General features: G+C 41.7%; 1 protein-coding gene across 1 annotated transcript in view; it reads left to right on the top strand.

Moving 5' to 3' along the window:
* Positions 1-24,246, top strand: part of Cd80 (CD80 molecule) — a 34,273-nt gene extending 10,027 nt beyond the window's left edge. Inside the window, exons 3-7 of the mRNA XM_027412689.2 lie at positions 8,096-8,419; positions 11,320-11,601; positions 15,178-15,264; positions 16,581-16,674; positions 22,357-24,246. Coding sequence (XP_027268490.1) covers positions 8,096-8,419; positions 11,320-11,601; positions 15,178-15,264; positions 16,581-16,672 — 785 coding nt within the window. The 3' untranslated portion in view covers positions 16,673-16,674; positions 22,357-24,246. The remainder of the gene's footprint in view (positions 1-8,095; positions 8,420-11,319; positions 11,602-15,177; positions 15,265-16,580; positions 16,675-22,356) is intronic.
* Positions 24,247-24,749: the final 503 nt, after the last annotated feature.

Raw genomic sequence — 24,749 nt, 5'->3', positions numbered from 1 at the left:
ATTTTGTGGTATTGACTCTTGCTAGGAGCTAGTAAGTTGGGGCTTAGATACTGAAATGTTGGCGATATAATGATGAGAAAATATGTCTGATTGGTTTTTTTGTTTTTGTTTTTTGTGTATGGGTTTTTGTATGAATGAATATGTTGTATACCATATGTGTGTGCCTGATACCCACAGAGACCAGAAGAAGGTGCCAGACCCCTCTAGAACTGGAGTTACAGATGGTTATAAGTCACCTTGTAGGTGCTGAGAATTGGAGAGGTCTTCTAAAAGAACAGTCAGTGCTCTTAATCACTGAGCCATCTTTCCAATCCCAGGGACTGAGTTTTAAAATGGAGCCCACTTAGCAAATCCAAGCTGTAGGATAACTGAATGCACAGAGTACATACAGACAAGAGAAGGACCATCAGGTAGCTAAGAGGGCACACATAGTTCACAAGTCCTTGTCCTTGTCTTGTGATTGCCTTGAGTCATTCCAGCCTGAAACCATGAGGTCAGTCAAAGCCCGGGAAAAAAAGGGACTCTCATTTTGTTTTTTAGTTTTGTGCATTAGAAACAAGGTCTTTTGAAGTGTAGGCTTTGACCTCAAACTTTCTGTATAGCCAAGGATAACCTTGAACTCCTGGTCTTCCTACTCCTACTTCCCAAGTGTTGGGATTACAGCCCCATAGAACTTTTAATTTTTATGGCTTACTGATTGATTTGTTTATATGAACACACATGGCATGTTGTAAGGGGCCGTGGGCCCAAAACTATGCGGCTTAAAGCCCACCTTTGTAAGACTTTTAATGACCTGTAAGTTCGCAGCTTAAAGCCAGCTCTGTGAGCCTCCTGTAACCTGTAATTAGATACGGTTTGGCCAAGCGGAACTGCTAACTGCTTCTGTTCCGAGAAAGGGTCTGGAGCTTTTCTGTTCGCTGTTCCAAGAAAGACCACTAGATGTTCCGGCTGACAAGAAGAATGTTCCAGTCCCAGCAAATACCTGATGTTCCTTCTATTATTCCCCCCAATTCTATTGTTGCAGGGCTATTTAAGCCCACTCTAAGCCCCAGTAAATCGAGACCTTGACATTGCACAGACGGACTCTTGTCCTTTCTTGCGCCGCTTGGTCTCCATTCCTCTCTCGCACTCATGACCCCTTTAGGTGACAACCCCCTCGAGACCCCCAATAACCTGGCCTGCTGGACGGGTCAGCATGTATGTGGAGGTCAAAGGGCAACTTGCAGGAGTTAGTTCCCTCCTTCCAACACATGGGCGCCTAGGATCAAACTCAGGATGTCGTGTTTGTTAGCAGTTGCCTTTACTGGCTGATCCATCCCAAGGCTCCTTCTTAAAGTAGAAGAGCTCAGTGGTGGGGCCCGGTTGGATCAATGCATTGTTGGCTTAGTTGTTCTAGAATTGAATCCTAAAACTGGGGGAAGCAGTCATCTTGGTTTCTTTTCCTGTCACTATAATAAAATGGCCAGACAAAAGTAACTTAGGGGGTGAAAGGGTTTGTTCTGCCCAACAGTTTCAAGGTAGAGGCCATCATGGCAAGGAAGTCACAGCTGCAGGAGCAGGAAACAGCTGGTCACATTACATCCCTGTGAAAAGGAAGAGTAGGAATGCTTGTGATGGGCTTTTCTCTGTATACAATCTAGGACCCACTTTAAGAAATGATACCTGCCTGGCGGTAATGGCACACGCCTTTAATCCCAGCATTCAGGAAGCAGAGACAGGCAGATCGCTTTGAGTTCGAGGCCAGCCTGGTCGACAGCTCGAGTTCCAGGACAGGCTCCAAAACAATACAGAGAAACCCTGTCTTGAACCTCCCCGCTCCCCCCCCCAAAAAAAAAAAAAAAGAAAGAAAGAAAGAAAGAAAAAGAAATGATACCACCTGTTGGGCAGTGGTGGCTCACTCCTTTAATCCCAGTACTCAGGAGGCAGAGGCAAGCAGATCTCTGTGAGTTCAAAGCCAGCCTGGTCTACAGAGTGAGTTCCAGTACAGGCTCCAAAGCTACACAGAGAAACCCTGTCTCAAAAAACATAAAGAAAACAAAACAAAAAAGGTGCCACCCACAAAATGGGCAGATCTTCCTGCCTTTGAAATCAGGATAATTCCCCATAGGTATACCTAAAAGCTGATGAAAAATGAGGACATGACCACGCCAAGGTATGGTTGAGAAGAAGGTTTTTATTGTAGATATGAGGGACAGTACAGCCAGAGGCATCCTGAAGAGTTCAGAGAAAGGAGAGAGGGTAGTGGATTGAACATGGCCGGCAGAATAGACTGGGTCATGAGAGGAGAGAGGGTGGGGAGAGTGAGAGAGGAAAAGAAGAGAGGGAAATAGGAGAGGGAGAAGAATCAAGAGACTAAGGGCCAAGAGAGTGTGTGGCTGAAATGCCTGGGTCGTATAGAATTAGAAGCTGAGGGAGGGGATGAAGCCCAGGAAATGGAAAGGGTTAAGGTAGGGGCGGGGCTGAGAAGAGCAGGAAGGAGCCAGGACTCTTGTAACAGTATTTGCAAGGCTGAGAGCCTGGAGGCCAGCATGGATATGTCAAATAGGCACCATGGCTAGCCTCTCGTCCTGAGTTTCTTTGGGAGCTGACAGTGGTCTATCAGGTGATTCTAGATTCTGTCGAGATGACAGCTAATGCTAATGATTCCAGCAGTAAATAAGAGAGTGGCCTTAAAAGTCTGGGCCAGTAAGAAATACTTATGTAAAACTGGGGCAGTGCTTTTTCCTTGGCCTAGTTTCCTCATCTGTAAAATAAGGTACAGAAAGAATAAATGCTGGTAGTGGCTCCCAGACTTCACAGTCTTCAACTTTGTCCTCCATATTCCTTTGGGGGTGCAGCAGATTCTTTAATCTGCCTTGGCACTTTCATTGGGGTCTCTTAAAACCCTCCTGTCTTCTCATGGGACTGGAGGACCATCCCACTCTCTGAGTGTCTCTGTCTCTGACTCTGGTCCACAGGCATTAGGATATATATGTAAAATGAGCAAGTGTTTTTCCATACATTAGAATGCTCGTCATTTGTTATCCTATGAATGTGTGGAAGAGAGGAAGATTCAGGGCAACTCTTTGTAGTGACATCATCTTTCTAGGATGCTTAACTGTGTGGTATGTATGGTAGAAAAAATAGCTTATTTGCCATTGCAGTAATAGGTCTTCAAGGTATAAGGTTGCTACAAAGATATTGGGTTCACTTTAGGTTGCATAATTAGAAGATTTATATAAAGGAGGTGGCACCTCAGCTCTCCTCTAAGTCATTCTCTAATCTAGTGGTAGGTTTAGTGGCCTTTGTTCTCCCAAATCAAACTGTGTGGTAGGAAAGTGAGAGAGCACTCAAAACCATATTAGTAACCAGCTATGGTGGTTTATACCTTTTCTAGAATTCAGGAAGGCATAACTCCCAGCTGATGCAGGAGGATCAAAATAGTCTGTCTGCCTGAGCTACCTAGGGAGACCTTGTTTCAAAACAAAACAAAACAGTTCTGTGCAACTTAGTGTGTGTGTGTAAAACATGGGGAAAGAGCTGTAGAAGAAATGAAAGGGAACGTTCCATCGGGTAGGTTTTTTGTTGTTGCGTTGTTTTGTTTTGATGAGACAGAGTTGTGTTATGTGAGAGGTGTGGTGCTTAGCAGACTGTGAAGTCAGACAAAAAGTATACTTGTTGCAGTATAAAAGCTGAAGCAAGATGGCAGAACACTGTGCTCTATTCCACCTCTGCTGGAAATGTCAGGCATTCATGTGTTCTGCTCTTCTGTCCATGTCTAAAATCCTACAAGTATTGATTCTGGGTTCTAAATAAATTTTGGAGCTGTGCATTGTAGCATGAATAATAAAAACCCAGAGACAGATATTGGGGTTCAATCTGAAAATCAGAAAAAGCATAACATCCTACCACCAGAGAGCTCTTACCACTACCAAGGCTGGGGCAATCCTGTCCTCAACATGGCTGGAGACTAATTGCCTTCTCTGAGACCCTACTTCTGTCTTATGTACCTCTTTAGTGTTGTGATTAAAGGCAGTGATTAAAGGCATGCACCACTACCACCCAGCCTGGCCACTGCCTGGCCTCTATGACTGTGGCTAGCTTTGCATTCTGATCTCCAGGCAAGCTTTATTAGATCATAAACAATATATCACCACAGTGCATGATGGTACATTTCTGTAATCGTAGTAGAGGTTGAGGCAAGAGTATTGCCATCAGTTAGAGGCCAATCAGAGATACATATTGAGATCTTGCCACACCCCAAATAAAATATAAATTTTGGAGACTAGGCCAGTTCACAAATGTGGACTCTAAGAATAAGGATGTTCTGTTGTATTGCCTGTTAAAAATATGATCCTCTTTTAAATTTGTATTTTCTCTTATCTGCCTTCCTCATTCCTTTTTGACAAATAGCTACCGGGCATAGAATCATAGTCCCCTCTGTCCTGAGCTTCCTAAGCATCTCAAAGTCTCTGCCAAGACCCCTGTAAGGTGCTGTGACCTCTATTTCACAGGGCAGGGCAGGGGAGCAGATGAACTTGCAATTGCTTCCCTTCAAAGAATGACTACACAGTAGCAAAGTACCGCTGCCATGAGGACCAGCCTCTAGCAGCTCAGGGATTGAGGGGGATCCAACAGAGTGGGTTGACTTTTCTCAACTTGACTTTTCTACCTGATGGAGTAAAACTTAATTCTGTAGAGTCTGAGAGTTGCTAAACTTAACTCTCTGGGGCAGGCAAAAAAAAAAATGGAAAATATACACATACATCCTTTCTCCCTGTTCTTTATTTCTTTTAACCTCTATCCAGATGTATCACTTCTGTCTCTCTTGATATCTTCCTTCTGACTTTATTTTTATCCCTTACAGCTTTTATACCCCAGCAAAATCTTTAAAGCAATATAAAAATTACAATGTGGTTGCATTCTATTTTTCAAGCAAAACATTACAAAGAGTACACGTAGAAAAATAAAAGTATGTTTCCCATATCCCTTATATGATTAAACATTTTATGTATTACAGGTGAAAAGAAATAGTTGTCCCAAGAACGCACATACATTCAAGCCCAAGCAACTTGTTCTAGATGAACAGAGTGTAAGCAAACAAGGAATTTTTCTCAGCAAGTTCTTTTGTTGGCAGGCTGCACTTTGAGGTTACAAAGAAAGGACCAATCGTTTTATTATTTATCTCAAAGGGTAATCTTGTAACAAATCGCAGAAGAATCTAAACTTTTCTATATAAAAAAGAATCAGCTGGTTCTGTCTTAAATCCTCAGGGTGCATACCCATTCATCAACATTTTTTTTAATATCAAGAAGCTGAGGGCAGAAATGGATACAAGGAATTAATCACCACCCTTGATCACCAACCTCTCCTAGCAAGAAAGGTACATCAGCCAACAATAGGCAAGCTGTCATTATTCTTATTCCCTGACCTCAATGCATTCCTCACTCGGCTATTAAAATATGCCTTTAAATTGTTTTACAAGATTTTTTTTACCTCAAAGCCATTAACAAAAAACATCTAAACATAATTAACCTAACCTTAAGTCATATTTCAAAGCTTTGTTTTAGCTATGATGTACACCAAAACCTGTGAACACATCTCTCTACATTAAGATCAAAAGATTTGAGCTAACTTAGCTTCTGGGACTCAGTTGTTTTTCTTTATCATTAGTCTAAGCCACAGTCTATACTGCTCCTCAAGAGAAAGTAGCTGCGTGGCATTTTCTTGTTCTTCTTTTCTAACCTCTGCAGCCTGTGTTTTATCAGGGGCGGGGGCAACACTTTAAACAGTACTGTTTAGGAGGAAACCAACTTCATAATAATCCACAGGTAAAAATGCCCAGTACAATGGGATATTTCCATAAGATAATCACACCACATTAAAGGCAATGGGGACCCCTCCATACCCATTCACACCATGCCAGATACCAGAGACAAATGGCAGTGGCAGACATGTAAAGACACAGCAGTAGCAAAAGACATTCTGGGGCCAAAGCTCTTGGGACCTTGCCATTCTTAGATTCACTCATCAGAGTTTTGCATGCTGGTGGGCCCACCCCCTGAAGTCAATTGCCACCTGCTGCTCCTCTGATATGGCCACCAGCAACAAAGGAAACAAAAAAGGATGGGTATGAGAGGCATTATGATGCTGTGTGTGGTCTATAGGCAAATGGCAGCACATTCACTGGAGTTTTGACCAAGGCCATTTTATCTCTATCTATCAATATGTTAGATAGAGCACCTAAGTAGTAGGACCCCAGGCAGGATGGTGTTTACTTGTAATCCCAGCACTCAGGAGGTGGAGACAGGCAGACCGGGAGTTTAAGGTCACCCTTGGCTACATAGAGAGTTCAAGGCTAGCCTGGGGTAGGACCAAAACCTGACTGATTTGTGAAATCAAGGGGTTATGAAGAGGTATTTGCACACCCATGTTCACAGCATATTATCCATGGAAGCAGCTCAGATGCCCATCAACAGATATATATATATATATATATATATATATATATATATATATATATGGAAGACAGAGAGATGGAGATTATTTGAAAATTTGTCATATAACACAAGATAAATAAACATTGAAGACATATATTAAGTAAAACAGGCCACCCACAAAAAGGTCAGTATAAGCTGGGTAGTGGTGGCCATTAAAGAATGGCTAATATCACCGGGTGTTGGTGACGCACGCCTTTAATCCCAGCACATGAGAGGCAGAGGCAGGAGGATCTCTGTGAGTTTGAGGCCAGCCTGGTCTACAAAGCTACACAAAGAAACCCTGTCTCAAAAAAAAAAAAGTCAGTATATCTAAAGTAGTCAATCAAATTCATAGAAACAAACAGTAGAATGGTCGTTCCAGGGTGAGAGAGATGGAAGAGAGTTTATTGTTTAATAAGTATAGAGATTCATGACACACACAAGCAACTCTGAGATCTGTCTCACAACGTGAAGATATTTTTCTGCTGTGCACTTAAAAAGGGTCACTATAGTACATTTGATGTATTTCTTTGAGTGCTGGCAGTCAAATCCAGGGCCTTGCACATCAGTACTTGTGCTTTGGCATTGAGCAACAGCCCCACCCTTGGATATTTTGACCCATTTGATATTTTGATATTTGTCCTACATTGTCTCAATGTAGGACAAACTGGGCTCAACCTTGTTCTCCTGCTTCAGCCTCCCAAGTGCTAGGATTGCAAGTATCCAACACACACGGTTGTTCATGTGGTTCTTTTGAACCACAATAGAAATAATAAGTGAAAACTGGCGGTGGTGGTTCATGCTTTTAATCCCAGCACTCAGGAGGCAGAGGCAGGCAGATCTCTGTGAATTCCAGGACAACCTGGTCTACAGAGCGAGTTCCAGAACAGCCAGGGCTACACAGAGAAACCCTCTCTCAAGAAACCAAAAATGAATAAATAAACTTGTAGTCAACATTTTTGTCAGGACCACAGGCTCCCCAAAATGTCACAGAGACTTATTATTAATTATAAAAGCTCAGCCAATAGCTTAGGCTTGTTTCTAACTATGTCTTATAGCTTAAATTAACCCATTTCCTATCAATCTGCTTTTTGCTCTGTCATTGCATTTACTCTGTACTGCCCGTGCTGCTTCCTCTGAGTCCTGGTATCTCCTTGCAACTCCAGCCTTCTTTTTCCCCAGCGTTCTCTCTGCCTCCCAAATCCTGCCTAGTAGCTTTTTACTAAACCAACCACAGTGAATATCTTCACGCAGTGTAAAGGACTATTCCACAACATGAACCCATCATTTTGGATAATTAATATACAATAATAAAAAATTATAAAAAAAGTAATGAGGCTGGGCATGCTTGGGCACACTTTTAATCCCAGCACTAAGGGGGCAGAAGCAGGAGGATCTTGTGAGTGCAAAGCCAGCCTGGTCTACACAGCAAGTCTCAGGACAGCCTAGGCTACATAGAGAAAACCTATTTCTAAAAACAACAACAAAACAAACAACATCAACAAAACAAATGTGTTGGGGCAAAAAAAAAAAATCCATTCTAGAGTCACTCATCACTGTTTGTCTCTTGATGGAATGAGCTTGTTTTGTCCAATAAAGTTTATTCAATCAATCTTCTCTTACTTGCCTTCTCTTAGGTATTGTCCAAATGTCCAAGTCAGTGAAAGAAAAAGTATCACTACCCTGTGGTTACAACTTTTCCTATGAGGAGGCGGACATGTTGCAAATGCGAATCTACTGGCAAAAAGATAACGAAATGGTGCTGAGTTTCATCTCTAAGAAGACGGAAGTGTGGCCCCAGTATGAGAACCGGACTTTACTTGACATCGATGACAACTTCCGTCTTATGATCCTGCCCCTGTTCCTTTCAGACAGGGGCACATACACCTGTGTGGTTCAAAAGAGAGAAAAAGGGTCTTTCGTACTGAAGCACTTGACTTCTGTGGAGCTGTCTGTCAGAGGTTGGTAGGATTCTCTGATTTACTGATCTGCGGTGTTCAAAAAGACATATTTCTGTTGATGTGGGTGACAATTTTATCAAAGAAGGATGCATCTCATTTCATATCTGAGGAGTGAGTTTCCAGCTTACAGAGAATCTTAACTGATAGGTCCAGGTGGAAAACCTATCAATGTACTTTTCTTGTACTTGGACAACACAAGGTCACAGTAATCATGCCAGGCACTATAATGGGCTGAAATGCCTCCTGATTTATAGGAACATAACTTTGATGCGATGTGCCTGTACTGTGAACTGCACTTGAGAAGTACCTATTCCAGATAACAAGTTACCTAGGTCGCAGACTTTTGGCCTTTCTGAATAATTTGTACCCCTACCTTTGTTCATAAGATATCTTTATCTTCTCCACTAAGATTGGCCAAAACCTGTGTTAACTGAGTTATATGAGATAAAAAGGATGATCTTTTTTTTAAAAATGTAAACTGTGTATATACGTTGTGTGGATACTCACAGCAGCCAGAAGGATCCCCTGGAGCTGGAGTTATACCCAGTTGTGAGTTACCCAGTGTGAGCGTTGGCAACTGAACTTGGGTGTTCTGCAAAAGTAAGTTAAGGGCTAATCTCTAGATGGTTCACAGTCAGGCAAGAGCTTCAGAGTAGTTATTCTAAACTGGTTTTCTTGTAGAAGGGCTAGGACACCAGGCTGAGGCTGTTGTAATCAGACATGGGAAAGGTGGCTCTTACTGAGCTAACTGCTTCTCAGAAAAGCAGAACACAGAAGAGAGTGAATGTGAGTCGTGACTCAGATCATAAGGAGGTCAGATTTGCTACTCCAGGTTAAAGTCCATGATGTATGGTTAAGAGAAACAAAAGCAACATTTTTATGTTGCCTATCAGGGTAGTAACGTGATTGAGTAGTATAAGCTAGTAAGTAGAAAATAAAAATGCAAACTATAAAAAGCTCAGGAACACATCAAACTTTATTTAGGAACAAGACCCATTTTTGATTTGTTTTGTTTTTTCTTTGTTTTATTTTTGGTTTTTGAGACAGGGTCACTATGTAGCTTTGACTGGCCTGGAGGCTACCCTCAAACTCAAAGAGATTCAACAGCAATTTTATTTTTATTATTATTATTGTTGTTGTTGTTGTTTAAAGTGACTCCCCTCCAACATAATTCAGGGTTTTCCCTTTCTTGGTAGCCTGTCTGTACTTGCTCTTCCCTCATCTCTCCGAGTGGCACTATGCAGTTTTAGAAGCGTTTCCTTGACAACTTGATTTAAATGAGAGCATCTGCCTAAATATATTCTGTGTGTCAGGCTCCATGCTAAGTGATTTCTAGTAATGGTGTCATTCAATCCCTTCTGCCCTGGAAGCACGTAATTATTAACCCATTTTACCGATGAGCAAACTAAGACTAAAAGCCAATTAACTGACCCACAGTCACAAGACAGACCTCAGTTGAAGAACTGCTCTTAGTGACCTCTGACCTCTACTCATATGAGCTCTGTAGCACTCAGACTTCTAAGAAGAAAACTCATTCTATGGACTGAAGTAGGGGTATTGAGCCCCACATGGTAGGGGAGGAGTTAAAAACCTAACGTCTAAGAGTGGGCAAGCAAGAGGTTAGATGAAGTTTCCACACTTTGCTCTAAGTCTACTTTAGTATTGCTAGAGGTCAAATACACAAATGACGTCAACTCCAGGAGGCCTCTTTGTCCCTTTAAAATGTTAGTATAGCAAGGGATTAATAAAATGTCATGGCTGAGGTTACAGATTCAACACTGTACATTTTGGACATGGTTTTGTCTGAATACAAGTCTTAAGAGAGAGAGAGAGAGAGAGAGAGAGAGAGAGAGAGAGAGAGAGAGAGAGGTCTTACTCTTAGCCCAGGCTGTCCCAGAACTCATTGTATAGCTCAGGCTGGCCTCAAACTCTTCTTACCTCAGCCTCCAAAGTACACCTGACTTACAGGCATGCCCCACCAAGCTTGGTTACTTTTTAAGAAGAAAGGGAGTGTTGTGCATGACTGTGAGTGCTGAGACTTAAAGGTCCTGTCTCCTGCTTCTCAGGTTGGAAGGTGGCTTCACACATGTTCCTTCCTAAATAACCAGATAGAAGGAGGCGCTTGTGTGCTTCCAGTGTTAGCATGGAGGGACAGGCCGAGATAGGCGGGTAGATAGCAAGCACAGCTTCTGGGTTGAGAAACGTGACTGTGGATCTTTGTTCTGCCACACAGTTGTGGGTTCAGAAAATAAAATTACAATTTTGTTTGTTTGTTTGAGGCAGGGTCTCTCTGTGTAGCCATAGTTTGCCTGGAACTCCCTCTGTAGACCAGGCTGGCCTCAAACTCATAAAAATACACCGGCCTCTGCCTCCCCAGTACTGGGATTAAATGCATGTGCCACCCTGGCTAGCTATTTTATTTTTTTAGTTGACAGGGTTTCACTATATTTTCCAGGCTGGCCCCAAACTTGCGGAGTTCAAACAACCCTTCTGCCTCAGCCTGGGACTCCAGGAACACACTACAGGATGCCACTTCACTTGATCCATAACCCTCTTAAATCTAAGTCTAGCCTCCTAACGTTGTCATAAAAAGAATTTCCAGAGATAACTAATAGGAGCTCAATAAACATTCAGTTGTCCCTCCTTCTCTTACAGTAAAGAGCATTATGTCAACATTTATCCACCCGAACCTGTTCCTTTCTCTAAGTATTTCCTACCTCCTTCAAGGTGGGAGACAACGGATATGACCAATTCGGACCAGCTGTTTTACTAGTGACTTACGCAGACTTGCAAACTGACCTTACTTTGTCATTCTTGCTGAAGCTTGATAATTTATTTAGCAAAAACCTATGCACACAGATCTGTATCTGTGTATAACTGTATGCTTGTTCCATCTCTAGCTGACTTCCCAGTTCCTAACATAACTCAGTTTGGAGAGCCATCTGCAGACATTAAAAGGATAATGTGCTTTGCCTCCGGAGGTTTCCCAAAGCCTCGACTCACCTGGTTGGAAGATGGAAAAGAATTAAGTGGCATCAATACAACAGTTTCTCAGGATCCTGAATCCCAACTGTACACTGTCAGTAGCAAACTGGATTTCAATATGACATACAACCACAGCATCGTGTGTCACATTGCATATGGAGACTCTCAAGTGTCAAAGAACTTCACCTGGGAAAAACGTAAGTAATATTACACTGGAAAGTGTCTGCTATATAGAATCCAAAAGAACAACCCAAACAGCAACATTTTAGAATTGAACTCACTGACTCTGATGGTAATTTTTGTCTCATTAGACGTACAAGATGTGTCGTTACGACTTGCTGACATCACTAGACAAGTGATGGCGATATTATTAGACTATTTTTTTCTTTTAATAAATATCCTAAATTTTACAAACCTAATAACTGCTGACCATCAGGTAGTCGTTTTTTTGCAGTTTATGTAATGTTGTATTTTTTTGAAATCACCAAATTTTGTCCTTCTTTGTAATTTCCCGACTTTGGCATTTTCCTTTAGGATACCCAATCCCAATGGTCCCATGGTATCAAATCTTTGGTTTTTTTTTTTTTTTTTTTTGAATGTATTTTTGTTTTTAGAACTACTCATTCACTCTGGGTGTAGGGTTGGAGCACACCCAAAGCCCTAGGTTTGATTCCACCTACTGGTTCATCTAGAGCCAAGTCTGGTAAAGTTATGTGATAAAAGTCTTTAAGGACAATGTCTGGGGGTGGGGGATAGGTCATTTTGAGTTAATAATTTCCCTTATAGGTAGTAAGTAATCTTATGAAATTCCCTTTCTCTAAAGGTGAAAATATAAAATGAAGAAATTGTTTTGATACAAATATCTGTATCTTAAATCCATGGCAGGTTTTCAGGGTTCTCAGATACTTGGAATGCAAATATAATTTGAATGGCATTTTAACGAGTATACAGAGGCCCACTGGAGACTCTCCTCCTACTCAGCCCAAATCTAAGGTTGCCTTCTATATCTGCACAGTACAGAAGCAATGCAGTATGACAGTCTGTAGTACACACACATTAAATTTGAGTGGTAACATGGCTTATGCCTTCCTCTTTACTTCCAGTTATATAGTTCAGATGGTTTACAAGTTCATTGATTTGTTCTTTCAGATCTGAGATGTATTCTTTTTAATAATTTTCCTTTCTAGGTAATAAGGAAATTTCCTGGAAACATTAGTCTCCAATACAAAGCAAATTCTGGCATGATTTTAACACTCCAAACTCATCTCTTGATTGCTTTTTATGTATTCTAGACTTTTATCTTAAAAAGTCTTGGCTCATAAAGTGAACACTATTTTATTAATTTGGGGTTCATTTTTACTTTAGAGGTCTATCACTAACAAGTTTTATATTATTTCAAAGTGGGGGGTTATACTTCAGTCAGTAATTTTTGGAATATGGGTATGTGTGAAATTTAGGACAAAAGTGCTGAAACATTTCTGGAAAAAAAATCAGGTAGTATTTCAGATTCCAAAGGTTACACAGACTCAATTGCAATGCACATGAATAAGCACATGCTTGGTCTCACTATGTAACCCAGGTTGGCCTCGAACTCACAATCCTCCAACCTCAGCCTCCTTAGTTCTGGGATGAGAGAAATATGCTACTGCATGTTACTAATTTCTAGTTTCTGAGCCCAGACACTGTTAAGTTGCCTACTTATGGGATCTGCTTTTGTAGAAAAGAGCTTTAAAGAAAGCTTCAAATTTCACCAACCATTTAGCCATCATCGTTTGGAATAATGAGACAAGTGATTGTGACATGAGTTTGGAGGCTCGTAGGTGGCAGATAAGAAAGCTCCAAACTAAGGCAGGTGATGGGGGGAAGGGACTCAGAGCATAGCAAATCCTGGGAAGCCAGTTGGGAAGTGAGAACAAAGAAAATGTGATGCCGGACGTTGGTGGCACACGCCTTTAATCCCAGCACTCGGGAGGCAGAGGCAGGCGGATCTCTGTGAGTTCAAGGCCAGCCTGGTCTCCAGAGCGAGTGTCAGGATAGGCTCCAAAGCTACACAGAGAAACCCTGTCTCGAAAATGTGACACCCTTGCTTGGTGGCTAAGGGTGCCATTCACTGCAGTGGCAAATTTGGGCAGTAGTAGATGGTGAGCTTTACAGGGAACACAGTGAGATCTGGAAGAAATGGCTCAGCAGTTAAGAGCACGGGCTGTTCTCAAGAGGACCCAACTTTCATGTCCAACACCCACACAGTGGCTAACAGTTGTCTGTAACTCCAGTCCCAGAGGAATCTGATGCCCTCTTCTGGCCTACTGTGAACAGACATGCATGCAAGCAAAACACTCATACACATAAAATAAAAATAAATTATATCTTTAAGAAGAAAACACAGTAGCCGGCGGTGGTGGCGCATGCCTTTAATCCTAGCACTTGGGAGGCAGAAACAGGTGTATCTCTCTGAGTTTGAGGTTAGCCTGGTCTATAGAGCAAGTTCCAGGACAGGCTTCAAAGCAACACAGAGAAACCCTGTCTCAAAAACAAACAAACAAGCAAAAAACAAAAAAGAAGAAGAAAACACAGTGAATTTAATTTTCATCAGCTGGCTTCTAGCTGGATCTATAATACATCTGGAGTCCAGAAATGAGATAAGAAATGTAATGTTCAAACTTAGATGGTATTTCAAACTTTGGGTGTGAATGAGATTATATACAGGCAGACCAATGCCACAGATAGACACCATGGGAACAATGACATTTAGAAACAAAGATGAGGTTGAAGTGCTTCATTAGAAAGATGAGTATTGTGAGCATAAACAAGGGAGTGTGGTATCAGAGAAAGAAGCCAAGGATAAGGTGGTCCTTGGAGCCAAATGCTAAAATAAGCTCAAAGACAAACTTCCATGAGGCATGATAGTGGGGGAAATTGAGAATGGGGTAGTGTTTAATATTTTCTTGTAATCCATTCCAGAGAAGCCAGAGAGGCTGTGTTGCTAATATTCCCTTCAAATTGTGTCCCTGTCCTTTCTTCAGATGTTGCCATTTCTCAAAGAGATGGAGAAATAAATGGTATAGCTGCTACCTGGATGAATAGGACCAGACGGCAGCAACACACACACCAATCTCTTTGTCCTCCTGCCCCCAGCAGTCTTGGTATCCCTGGTGTGCTCCATGTGAGACTAGAAGTTCATCAGAAGCTAGCCCGTGACGCTGTCTTCCCGGACAGTCCCCTAATACCAATTCATAGCCATTGTTAGTTCTTTTAATCTCTGCAAAACTTAAGGCTGAGGGGCAAAAAACGGAATCTTGAAGAGAATGTGAAGTACCTCCAGAATCTTAAGGCAGTCACTGTGTGGAGTATGAGAGTGGAGGAGCAGGATGTGAAGAGAACATGCAAGAGAAAGAAGGTATAATAGAGCTAGAGGAGAAAAAAGTAGGTATGTCTAGATTCGATAGTAAGACTTAGTCCTATCAGCTACAGGAACGAGCTATAAAGATAATCACTTTTAAGGTATCCCCTTAGAATCTTTCCTCCTGCCAAGTTAGATCAGTCAATGCAAACATTTAAGTTATTTTCTTCAGATTCACTGTCTATCATTTGAATGTTAGTTGCCCACAGTATATTCTTGGTAGAATTGTGCAGGAAAATGCTGGCAGCTGTGTCTCTGTGAGATGAGCTGGCAAAGTCCAAGATTCTCCACAGGTGTACCGTGAAGAGGCTTAGGGTGGGAACCGGATGGTAGGCTGCACATTACAACTGATGCTATTCTTTTCTCTCCACAGCCCCAGAAGCCCCTCCTGATAGAAATCACCAAGTCTTCTACGTCATAATTGTGCTAGTAGTTCCTTTTGCAATCTGCATTGTGCACAGTAAGTACTACTTCATCATCATGATTAATTCCTGGAAGCCTAGATTCCATTCGTACATTTCAGCACATCTGTGGCATTCCAGTCTAGATCATATTTGCAGCAAATCTATGGGAACTTTAGATTCTGTCCATTCACTGTGAAAAAAAAAATCCTGGACTCCTACTGTATGCCTAGTATTCTCCCAGGCATTCAAATTCCTAAGACAAGAAGCCCCTGTTCTTAAGATCCAGCCAGATAGCTCAATATAGTGGCTCACATCTTTAATCTCTGCACGTGTGAGACTGAAATGGGAAGAAAGAAAGCTAGAAGCTGGACTTGGCCACACAGGAACTTTGAAATTACAGCAAGATCCTGTCTTAAAAGGGATGGGTGTATTGTAATTCAGTCTTGTCAATTTCCTATGCTTTCCATTTTCATGGAGACACCAATGCTTTTGGACTACTTTGAAAGCACCTCTAATGCTGACTGACACTCTCATCTTTGGATTTGGAGAAAAAGAAGAATGATGAGATTTAGAGGCGGATTTAGAGATTTAGATTTAGACCTCTCTTTCTTTGAGAGAGGTCACTAAGACTTGAGAAGCTAGATGCCATAGTGGTTTTTTACTAATCCTTGATTCTTCCAAATATTTTTGTATCAAAGAGGCTGTAGTTGGTTAGAAGAGATGTCTAGGACACAATAGGTTTTTTTTAATTTGGGGCCTTAGACATGGTCTGCCCTCAGTCTCGGCAATTGACCCAAGAGGGCTTTCTACTTCAGACCTATAACTATAATCACCCAGAAGGTATCAACTAGACTAGGAGTCACATACACTGAGCAAATGAAATTAGAAGACCAACATCTGCTGATCTTATAACCTTTAGCACACATAAACATAAACAGGTCAAAGTTCAGATAGAAGTCAGCAGATTCTATAATATGAGAAGCTCACCTTAGGGATAGGGTATAAAAGCTTAGTGGGCTCATAGTGTTTCTAATATGAATTAATTAATCTTTCCAGTTCAGAGTCTGTCACCCTCACCACCACTAGTATTGGCATTTGGGGGCCAAATAATACTTGGTTACAGTGGTATTCTACTATATATGAGATGTTCACAAGAGGAAGCTTCCTCACCTTTCAGCAAACAACAATAACAACAAAAAGTCTTTAGGGAATTACCAAATGTCCCTGGAGACTGGTAGGGGGGGTAGTATTAGAAACTCTTCTGGTTCAAGAACCATACTCTGGGTGTAAGATAGTAGGGGGACTTGCTGAAATATACAGGCATGACTTATGAGATCCTCATCTGTTGTTATGATTTATGCTTACCTTCAAGGGTGTTTCAGAAGAAGAAATACGACAAGCAGAAAAGGAAACAATGGCATTTACCTAGGGCCTGCAGAAGTGTCAACCGGACAGAATGTCTGAAGGTAGCCATCTACCTTCCTTTAGATCTTCTCTACACATGTGGTATACATGGTATAATTGGATCATGAGGTACAATCTTCCTTTCAGCACTGTGCTAGTTAACCTTTTGGACAACTGGACACAAGATAGAGCTATCTGGGAAGCAAAAAATCTTAAGTGAGGATTTCTCTCCATCAGGTTGCCTGCAAGCAAGTTTGTTGGGCATTTTCTTGATTGATGATTGATGTGGGAGGGTCCAGCCCACTATGGGTGGTGCCTGAGCAGGTGATACTGGGTGGTATAAGAAAGGGGAATGAACAAATGATGGGGAGCAAGACAGTAAGTAGCATCCTTTCATGGCCTTTGCATCAGTACCCGATTTGTTTTCTGTTTGAGTTTCTACTCTGATTTATCTTGATGATGAGGACTATAACCTATAAGATGAAATAACCTTTTCCTCCCCAAAATTGCTTTAATTCACTATTTTATCATAGTAACAGAAACCTAACAAGGACATAAATTGTTACCGGGAGTAGGGTGTTGTACTGACAAACCTGATTGTGTTGTGTGGGGGAGGATTGTGGAAGTGATTAGAAATCTGGAAAAGCCATTGATGCTTGACACTCAATGCTCAATGCTTAATGGAGTGTTCTATAGAGCTTGGGAAATAAGAGTGTCGAGATAAGTGCAAATGCTAAATGCCTATCTTGAGAAGTTTCACAGGGAAGTCTTCAAGTCTCTCATACATTCTATCAGAACTTTTGTGTGTGATATATTTGTGTTAAGAATATGTCGTCTTGAGAATCAAGATGGTGCTGGTGGCCACTGGGTGGCCATTGTCATGCTTTGGGCTCTCAGTGGCAACTGCAGCAGCTGTAGACTTGGCTAGGGCCTCTATATCTCCTCCAGTCTGGTAAGGCAGGACCAAGAGAGAAGGCTATGAGAAAAGGTGAGAGTGGCACCTGTACTTGGCAGGCATCATGATTGGAATCATCAAGAAACAGATCCTGGATGCCAGGAAGCACATAGATAACACAGAGGCCTGTACCGGGACCACAAAGGGCCTGTGAGCATTGGAAAGCAACAAGACAATACCATAGCCTGATGCCCATCTGGGCATGGTGGAAAGTGAGTAACTAGATGGTGGAGTGATGGGAAAGAAAGAAGAGAGCAAATAGATTGTGGAGAACTTTGTTCCTTGGGAAAAAGTGATTTACACTGCCAGTTACAAACACAAGTTGTGAGTGAGCCTATACCTTCTTCCTTTGAGAAAACCGACCACTGTATGAGTTGCTGTGGCTCTCAGAGCTGCATCCTTGCCCAGGAAGAAGCGCATTACCTGCAGACTGGAGACCCACAACTGACTAGACATGCCCTTCTGAGTTTACTTCTCATCATTAGCCTATCTGCTAATCTCTACGGTTGTGTTGGCGGTTCAACCTTGAGACTGGATGTCAAATTACAGTTTTACCATGCTGCCTCTAACTTTGGCCAGAGATTTATTTCCTTTGGAAGCTTTGGGTTGGACAAACACTTGCAGACACTCAGAGACCCCGCCCGATGTGTGGCCATTTCAGTGTGCACGTATGGGCTGGAGGGATGGGAAAGAAAGAGAATAGCTTGAGCACTGTGAAGAGTGGCAGTTCTGGAGACACAAAGGTGGAGAGGCACCATCTGATAGGAGTAGCCTGTACAGCCACCTGAGACCATGGTGAAGTCTTGGCCCATGAGGGCCACTGAGGGCCACGTCTGGGTCTATAGCCATGAAGCAGCAGGGGTCTGTGTCAATATCCATGGCCCATCCACCCCATCAATGAACTGCTAGGGCATGTGAAGGAGCTGGTCCTGCAGATCCAAAGCTGCATGATCTCCATGACATAGGCAACAGCAGGATATCCAAGAGGAGTCCCAGTGAGGGCACAGTATTGATAATGTAGCAGAAGCCAAAGGCCTCAGACCGCATTGCAATGAACACTTGCAAATAAGATGCATGGCTTAAAGGGTATACTGTGTTACTACCAGTGTGACACACTACAGCTTCCATAACGAGATTTTTTTGGTTTTGTCTTTTTTTAATTATTATTTTATTTTTGATGGGGTTGCAAGGGCAGAGTGCAGATAAAATACAAAGGGACAGGGAGATGAGTGGGATTGGGGTGCATAATGTGAATCCACAAAGAATCAATAAAAGTTTTGGTTTTTTTTTTTTTTTTTTTTTTTTTTAAGACTGTGTGGTCTCTGGCCTGCTAGGGCTGAGAAATCAGCTGTGATGAAGAGACCAGCATAACTGAGGTGAAATCTGCAAAGTATTTCTTCCTTGGGCTCAGCACACAGATGTGTGTCCATGGTGGTCAAGGCTGCATGTATCTCAAGCTGGTAACCAAGCTTGGTAATGTCTAAGAGTCTCACCTATGGGACTGGTTTTGAAAACATGAAGAAGTCACAGACACTGAGACTGGACCTTGTGAGAGGCCACCAGGGAAAGTGAAGGTTCAGTTGCAGTGATGGCCTTAGGGTATTGGAGATACCAGCCCATGGAATGTCAAGCAAAAACAACAGCAGGTGTAGAGCAGGACTGACTTGAGTCTACCAAGTAAGCTCCATGTGCTATAAAGAGCAGAACCGCTCAAGCCCTTTGGTGTCCAGAAGATCATGAGGGAGTCTAGAATGCTGAACACTAAGCACTCTTATTGATAAATTTTGACTTTGCTTTGACTTGACTATAATTGTTCTCTGGTCCACCCCTCTTAAAATAAAGTATGTATCTTAGTTTTTTTTGTTTTTGTTTTTGTGAGATTATAATTATAACATTTTCCTCTTCTATTTCCTCCCTAAAAACCCTCCCAGATACCCCTCCTTGCTTTCTTTCAAATATATCTTTGTCTTAATCTTATGGGAACCCACAGTGGAGAGACTTTAGACTTTCAAAGTGATGTTGAATTTTTAGAGATTGGACTTTTAAATTGTTTGAACTTTTTTATAGTGGTGGAACTTTTAAAACCATATAACATTTTATGCTATCATATAACATGAACAACTCTTGGGGATAAACAAAAATAGTTATGGTTTAATAGAGATGTATTTTTGTGTCAGATTGGCAAGGAATCAATTGTGCTGGTCAGATTTTTTTTTCTGGCTTGACACAAGCTAAAGTTATCTAAGAAAACTTTAATTGAGCAATTGGCTCCATCAGGTTGTAGACAAGTCTGTGGGTCATTTTCTTGATTGATGATTGAAGTAGGAGAGCCTAGACCTCTGTTGGTGGTGCCATCTCTGGGCAGGTGGTCCTGGGTGGCCTAAGAAAGCAGGATGAGCAAGCCCTGAAGAGTAAGCCATTAGGCAGCACCCCTCCATGGTCTGTGCTTGAGTTTCTGTCCTGACTCCAAAATGATGGACTGTAAGCTGTAAGCTGAAATAAACTTTCCACCCCAAGTTGCTTTTGGTCAGTGTTTTATCATCACAGGAACAGAAGCCCAACTAGTCTAGGCACCAAATCTGAACCCTTATGTATGACCTCAAAGACTTGACTACAGTCTAAGATTGTAGGAGCTCGGGACCCCTTTCCTTTTTCCATACATGGCATTTTCTTTTCTGACATATTCCTTTGCTGTGTCCTTCTGCCATCTTCATGTGCTCCCCTGGTGTCTGCCGGTTCAGTATCTTACACTATAAAACACTGACCTGAGTTCCTGAAGTGAAATTCTCGGCCAACTGCCTATTCTGAATGTCTATTTTTCCTGGCATCTCTTGCTCCTGATGTATACAACTCTGAGTTACTTTTTTTTTTAAGCTTTATTTATTTATATACAGTGTTCTGCCTGCCTGTATGCCTGGAGGCAGAAGAATCCACCAGATCTAATTATAGATGGTTGTGAGCCACCATGTGGTTGCTGGGAATTGAACTCAGGACCTCTGGAAGAGCAGCCAGTGCTTTTAACCTCTGAGCCACCTCTCCAGCCCATTACTTGTAAAAATACAGCAACATTGTCTGAGTTCTCTCCTTCATACTGACAGACTCATCCTACTGAAAAATCACTGAGCCAAATTTCATTTCAAAAACTATTGTTATGTCCTTTCCCACTCAGAAACTTAAACCAGGACCCAGGGCCTACAGAAGTTTCAAAGCTTTAGCTCTCTACAGTGAAAATGTCTTAATTTCTCTTCATTGTTTTTTGTGACATGGTTTCCAGTCACTTCATATGAAATTACTGGATGCCAGCAAGTGAAAACTATCATTTTGGATATGGTCCCATGGCTACACATAAAATAGTGCTCCTCCAGTTAGTGGAGTGAGTACAGCATTAACTTCTGTGAAAATAACAGCATGTATCAGATTTGTGTTCCCCTAAAACCCCAAGGTCTTTTACGTCAGAGAACATTGGTACTTTGAAATGTGAAGCTGAACTGAATGTGGTGGGACACAGCTCTACACATGTAATGCCAGCATTCAGGAGGCAGAGGCAGAAATCTGCCACAGGTTTGAGGCCAGCCAAGCCTACATAGTGAGTTCCAGGACTGGTAGGATTACAATAGTGAGGCTCTGTTTTTAAAACAAAACAAAAAAATTATAGAAAATGATAAATAATGTACTATTTTTACAGAGTCACTATTTCATCTTCATCTTATGAAAAAAAATCTGTATACTCAAGATCTTTCTATCGCCTTTTATGGGAGATAAATTTGAGGTTCTCAGGTTGAGAGGTTTGGTTGAGCTCCTCAAGTTTGTTCTTCCATGGCCCCACTATTGTGGGTCTATGTGAGGCAGAACGTCATGGTGAAGGGGCACTGGGACACAGCAGCTCTCTTCATTGAATCTGGAAGCAGAAAGGTGGTGTAGCAAGGAGCAAGAGACATCTTTCCAGGCCATGGTCCCCAGTAGCCTGCTTCCTCCAATTTAGCCTCATCTCCTACTTTCCACCATCTCTAGCAATGTCCTATTAGGACTAGGTCAAAGTCCTTAGGATCCCATGGCTTCTGACAAGCCCATCCACTGGTAACCAAGCCTTTAACTCAAGAGCCTTTGAGAGATCATTCCACCTAGACTATAATCACCACAGATGAAAAAGAAACCAACCAAATTAGATGACTGCTAGCTACTGCTGCTACTCTACTCCACAGAAGCCTAGCTGTGTTTCCCAAAGCAGTGTTAAATTCTCTCCTATTTTCTTAGAATGCCTTTTCCACAATGTTCCTCCCCTTCGGTCCTGTGATGAAGTTTCCCCAACTTACATCTCCCCACCAGTATGCTGCACTTCACAACCAAGTCGGAAATCCACCTTTGTACACGCTGCCTTCTGTGCTGTCTTGTTGAGTTCACACATCTATGGACTTTAGTACACACCACACACTACTTGGTGCCCAGATACTCATGTGCCTGGTGTAACATCATTTTCTAGGCCATAGGCTTACTGAAAAAAAGCAACCATGTCTGACATATCTTTACCACACACAAAGCAGACTGTCCGCAGCAACAATACGTGGCTGTTTGGAGTACATGGTACTTAACAGACATTTGCTTGGTGAAGATTTACTGTATTTCATGTAAGAAAAATTAGTCTATTTTTATATTCATTAGTTATCAAGATTAATATCTATCATGTTACCTCAAATTAAGTATATAGTTGGTCTTGAGGTTTAAAGCATAGTATTTTTCTCTCTTCAAAAATCAGGATTGAAATATTCATTTATTTTTCTTGTTTCCTCAGGTCTCACCTACATTTGCAACCAGCTTCTTCTGTAAATGTCTTCAGAAATCCAACTGTGCCTTGCAAACATCTGTTCCCTAGGCAAAGCCTCTGCAGTGCTTTGCAGAAGACCAGCGAAGAATTTAACACGTACCACAGTAGCCCTGCTGATGCTGAAAAAGTAGTTTAGAGACTTAATTCTTTGTCTGGAAGGGACATTAGGGAACACTAACACATCTGCCCTCACTAACACACACACACACACACTTTTAAGATTCAGTTTTACCCTGTTGCTCAAGGTGACCTAGAAGTCACTATGTGGCCCAGGCAGGTTTCAAACATGCAGCAATCCTCCTGCACTAGTGCCAGAATTACAGGTGTGAGCTACTACCCTTGGCAGAACACTAGTTGTATTACTGAAGACTCTTAGGCTCCAGGAGGAGACCTGAATTTTGAAGTCGAGTCAGAATCCAGATTTCCTGGCTCTACTGTTCTTAACCTTCATTAGTTAGACCCTAAGCTCCAAGCTTGTAGACGGATTAATTTAAAATGCTGGTAATATTTACCTACCATCTATGGGGCTCTGGGTGCTTTTTTGTTTGTTTGGGAGTGTTTTTGTTTGTTTTTGGAGGTAGGGTTTCTCTGTGTATCAGTCCTGGCTATTCTAGAACTCACTTTGTAGACCAGGCTGGCCTTGAACTCACAGAGATTCACTCATCAGCCTCCCAAGAGCTGGGATTAAAGGCATGTCCCACCATTGCCCAGCTGTTTCTTTTTTAAGGCCTATTGGACCTAGTGTAATTTGTAAGAAATATCTGGGTATGTGTACCCATACAAGGGTAATAAAAATATTAGAATTTTCAGTCTGCATTTTTCATGTATTTTCCTTTCATTTTTCTCAAGTTCAAGAGAAAACAGAATGATCAAACATGAATTTTCCAGACATCTAAGATGAATGTGTCTTTCATACCTCAAAGCAGAAGTCAGGTTGGAGGCATAGTTCATAATCTACTAGTTCATATTGGACTGGCAATCTCCTTAGGCTAGTTTGCCCTTTTATGCAATGCTTGAGAAAGTTCTCATTTAAAATGAGATTATTTAATAAGCAGTAATCTGTCCTCACATAAATGACTGAGGTGATCCTAGCCTTCCATAGAACTTCTTAGATTCCTTGAAGTGGCTTTTGCTCCTTAGTATTTATAGATCTGCTACCAATGGAAAACTGAGAAGCAATAAGTAAATCAGGCACAGTAGCACACACCTGTAATGCTAGCACTCAGGAGGCTGAGGCAGGAGGATTGAATTCCAGGCAGCATGGGCTGCAAAGTAAGACCCTAAGACAACCTCCTCCCCACCCCACCAAAGGAAGGGAAAACAAGAAGTAGCCAAGTGCTGCTTCTATGTTGAAAGTTCCCTTTTCTCTGAAATTATCATCTGCACCTATCTTGGCCAGAAGTGGATCTGACCTAGGTCCAAACAATGAGATACTCTTGTCTAAAAAATCTGGAGTTGGACATCAAAAGACAGCCAAGTCTCTCAAGGTGGCTGGATGTTTAATTTCAGGAGCTCTAATGGGGCCAGATTCTGTTGTACTGTCCAAGAAAGGGGTCCAGTTTTATATGGCTGCTCGCAGAACAAGTCTCCAAAGTAGTGGACTGGCAAGAAGTTGACAAAACATTGAAAGCAAAACCAAACAAAAGCAGCGGGGAGCCGCTGCATTTAGTTAACAACAGGCTAAGCAAATGAGACCTCAAAAGAGAATCAAGTGACAAAAAAGGAAGAATCTAGGGGACAACTTAAGAAGCAAATTGGATTAAATTATTAACTACTACATTTGATAAATGTTTGTTAGAGCTACACTTTGATTTTATTATTCAGGTATTTTTAGGTTAAAAGTAAAATTATTTTTAAAAGCCATCTTTAGTTTTATGATTTTTTTTTAAAGATTTCGCCTATGTGACTGTGAGTAAAACAATGAATAGAATGACTAGTTGCCAATTTGTCATCAATTTATAAGGGGTAATTATGAAAGACATAATTTATGAGAATGGTTTTAACAATGTGCCAATAAACCAGTGCAGAGGCTGGTTACAACTATGACTATTACCATCTAAGCATTGTGCTAAAAGTTTTGTTGGAAAAAATTCACACACACACACACACACACACACACACACACACACACACACACACACACACACTCCTCTCCCACCACATTTACCAACACAAAAGACTTTTGTAGGCCCCAAAGTTGTGAGAGTTTCTCCCAGCCAGGAGGCAATTGCTTTTGGAGTAGAAACACAGTTTCACTCCATCAGATCCCCCAAAGGCTCAGTCCTGTAACTCTGACCAACAAACTACAAACTGCCCCTTCTTGTGTGATGAATTTGCTCCATGAGCAAACCTCAGGATGC

This window comes from Cricetulus griseus, chromosome 4 (assembly GCF_003668045.3).
Source record: "Cricetulus griseus strain 17A/GY chromosome 4, alternate assembly CriGri-PICRH-1.0, whole genome shotgun sequence".
Classification (NCBI taxonomy): domain Eukaryota; kingdom Metazoa; phylum Chordata; class Mammalia; order Rodentia; family Cricetidae; genus Cricetulus; species Cricetulus griseus.
This window is presented reverse-complemented; position numbering and strand designations above follow the sequence as displayed.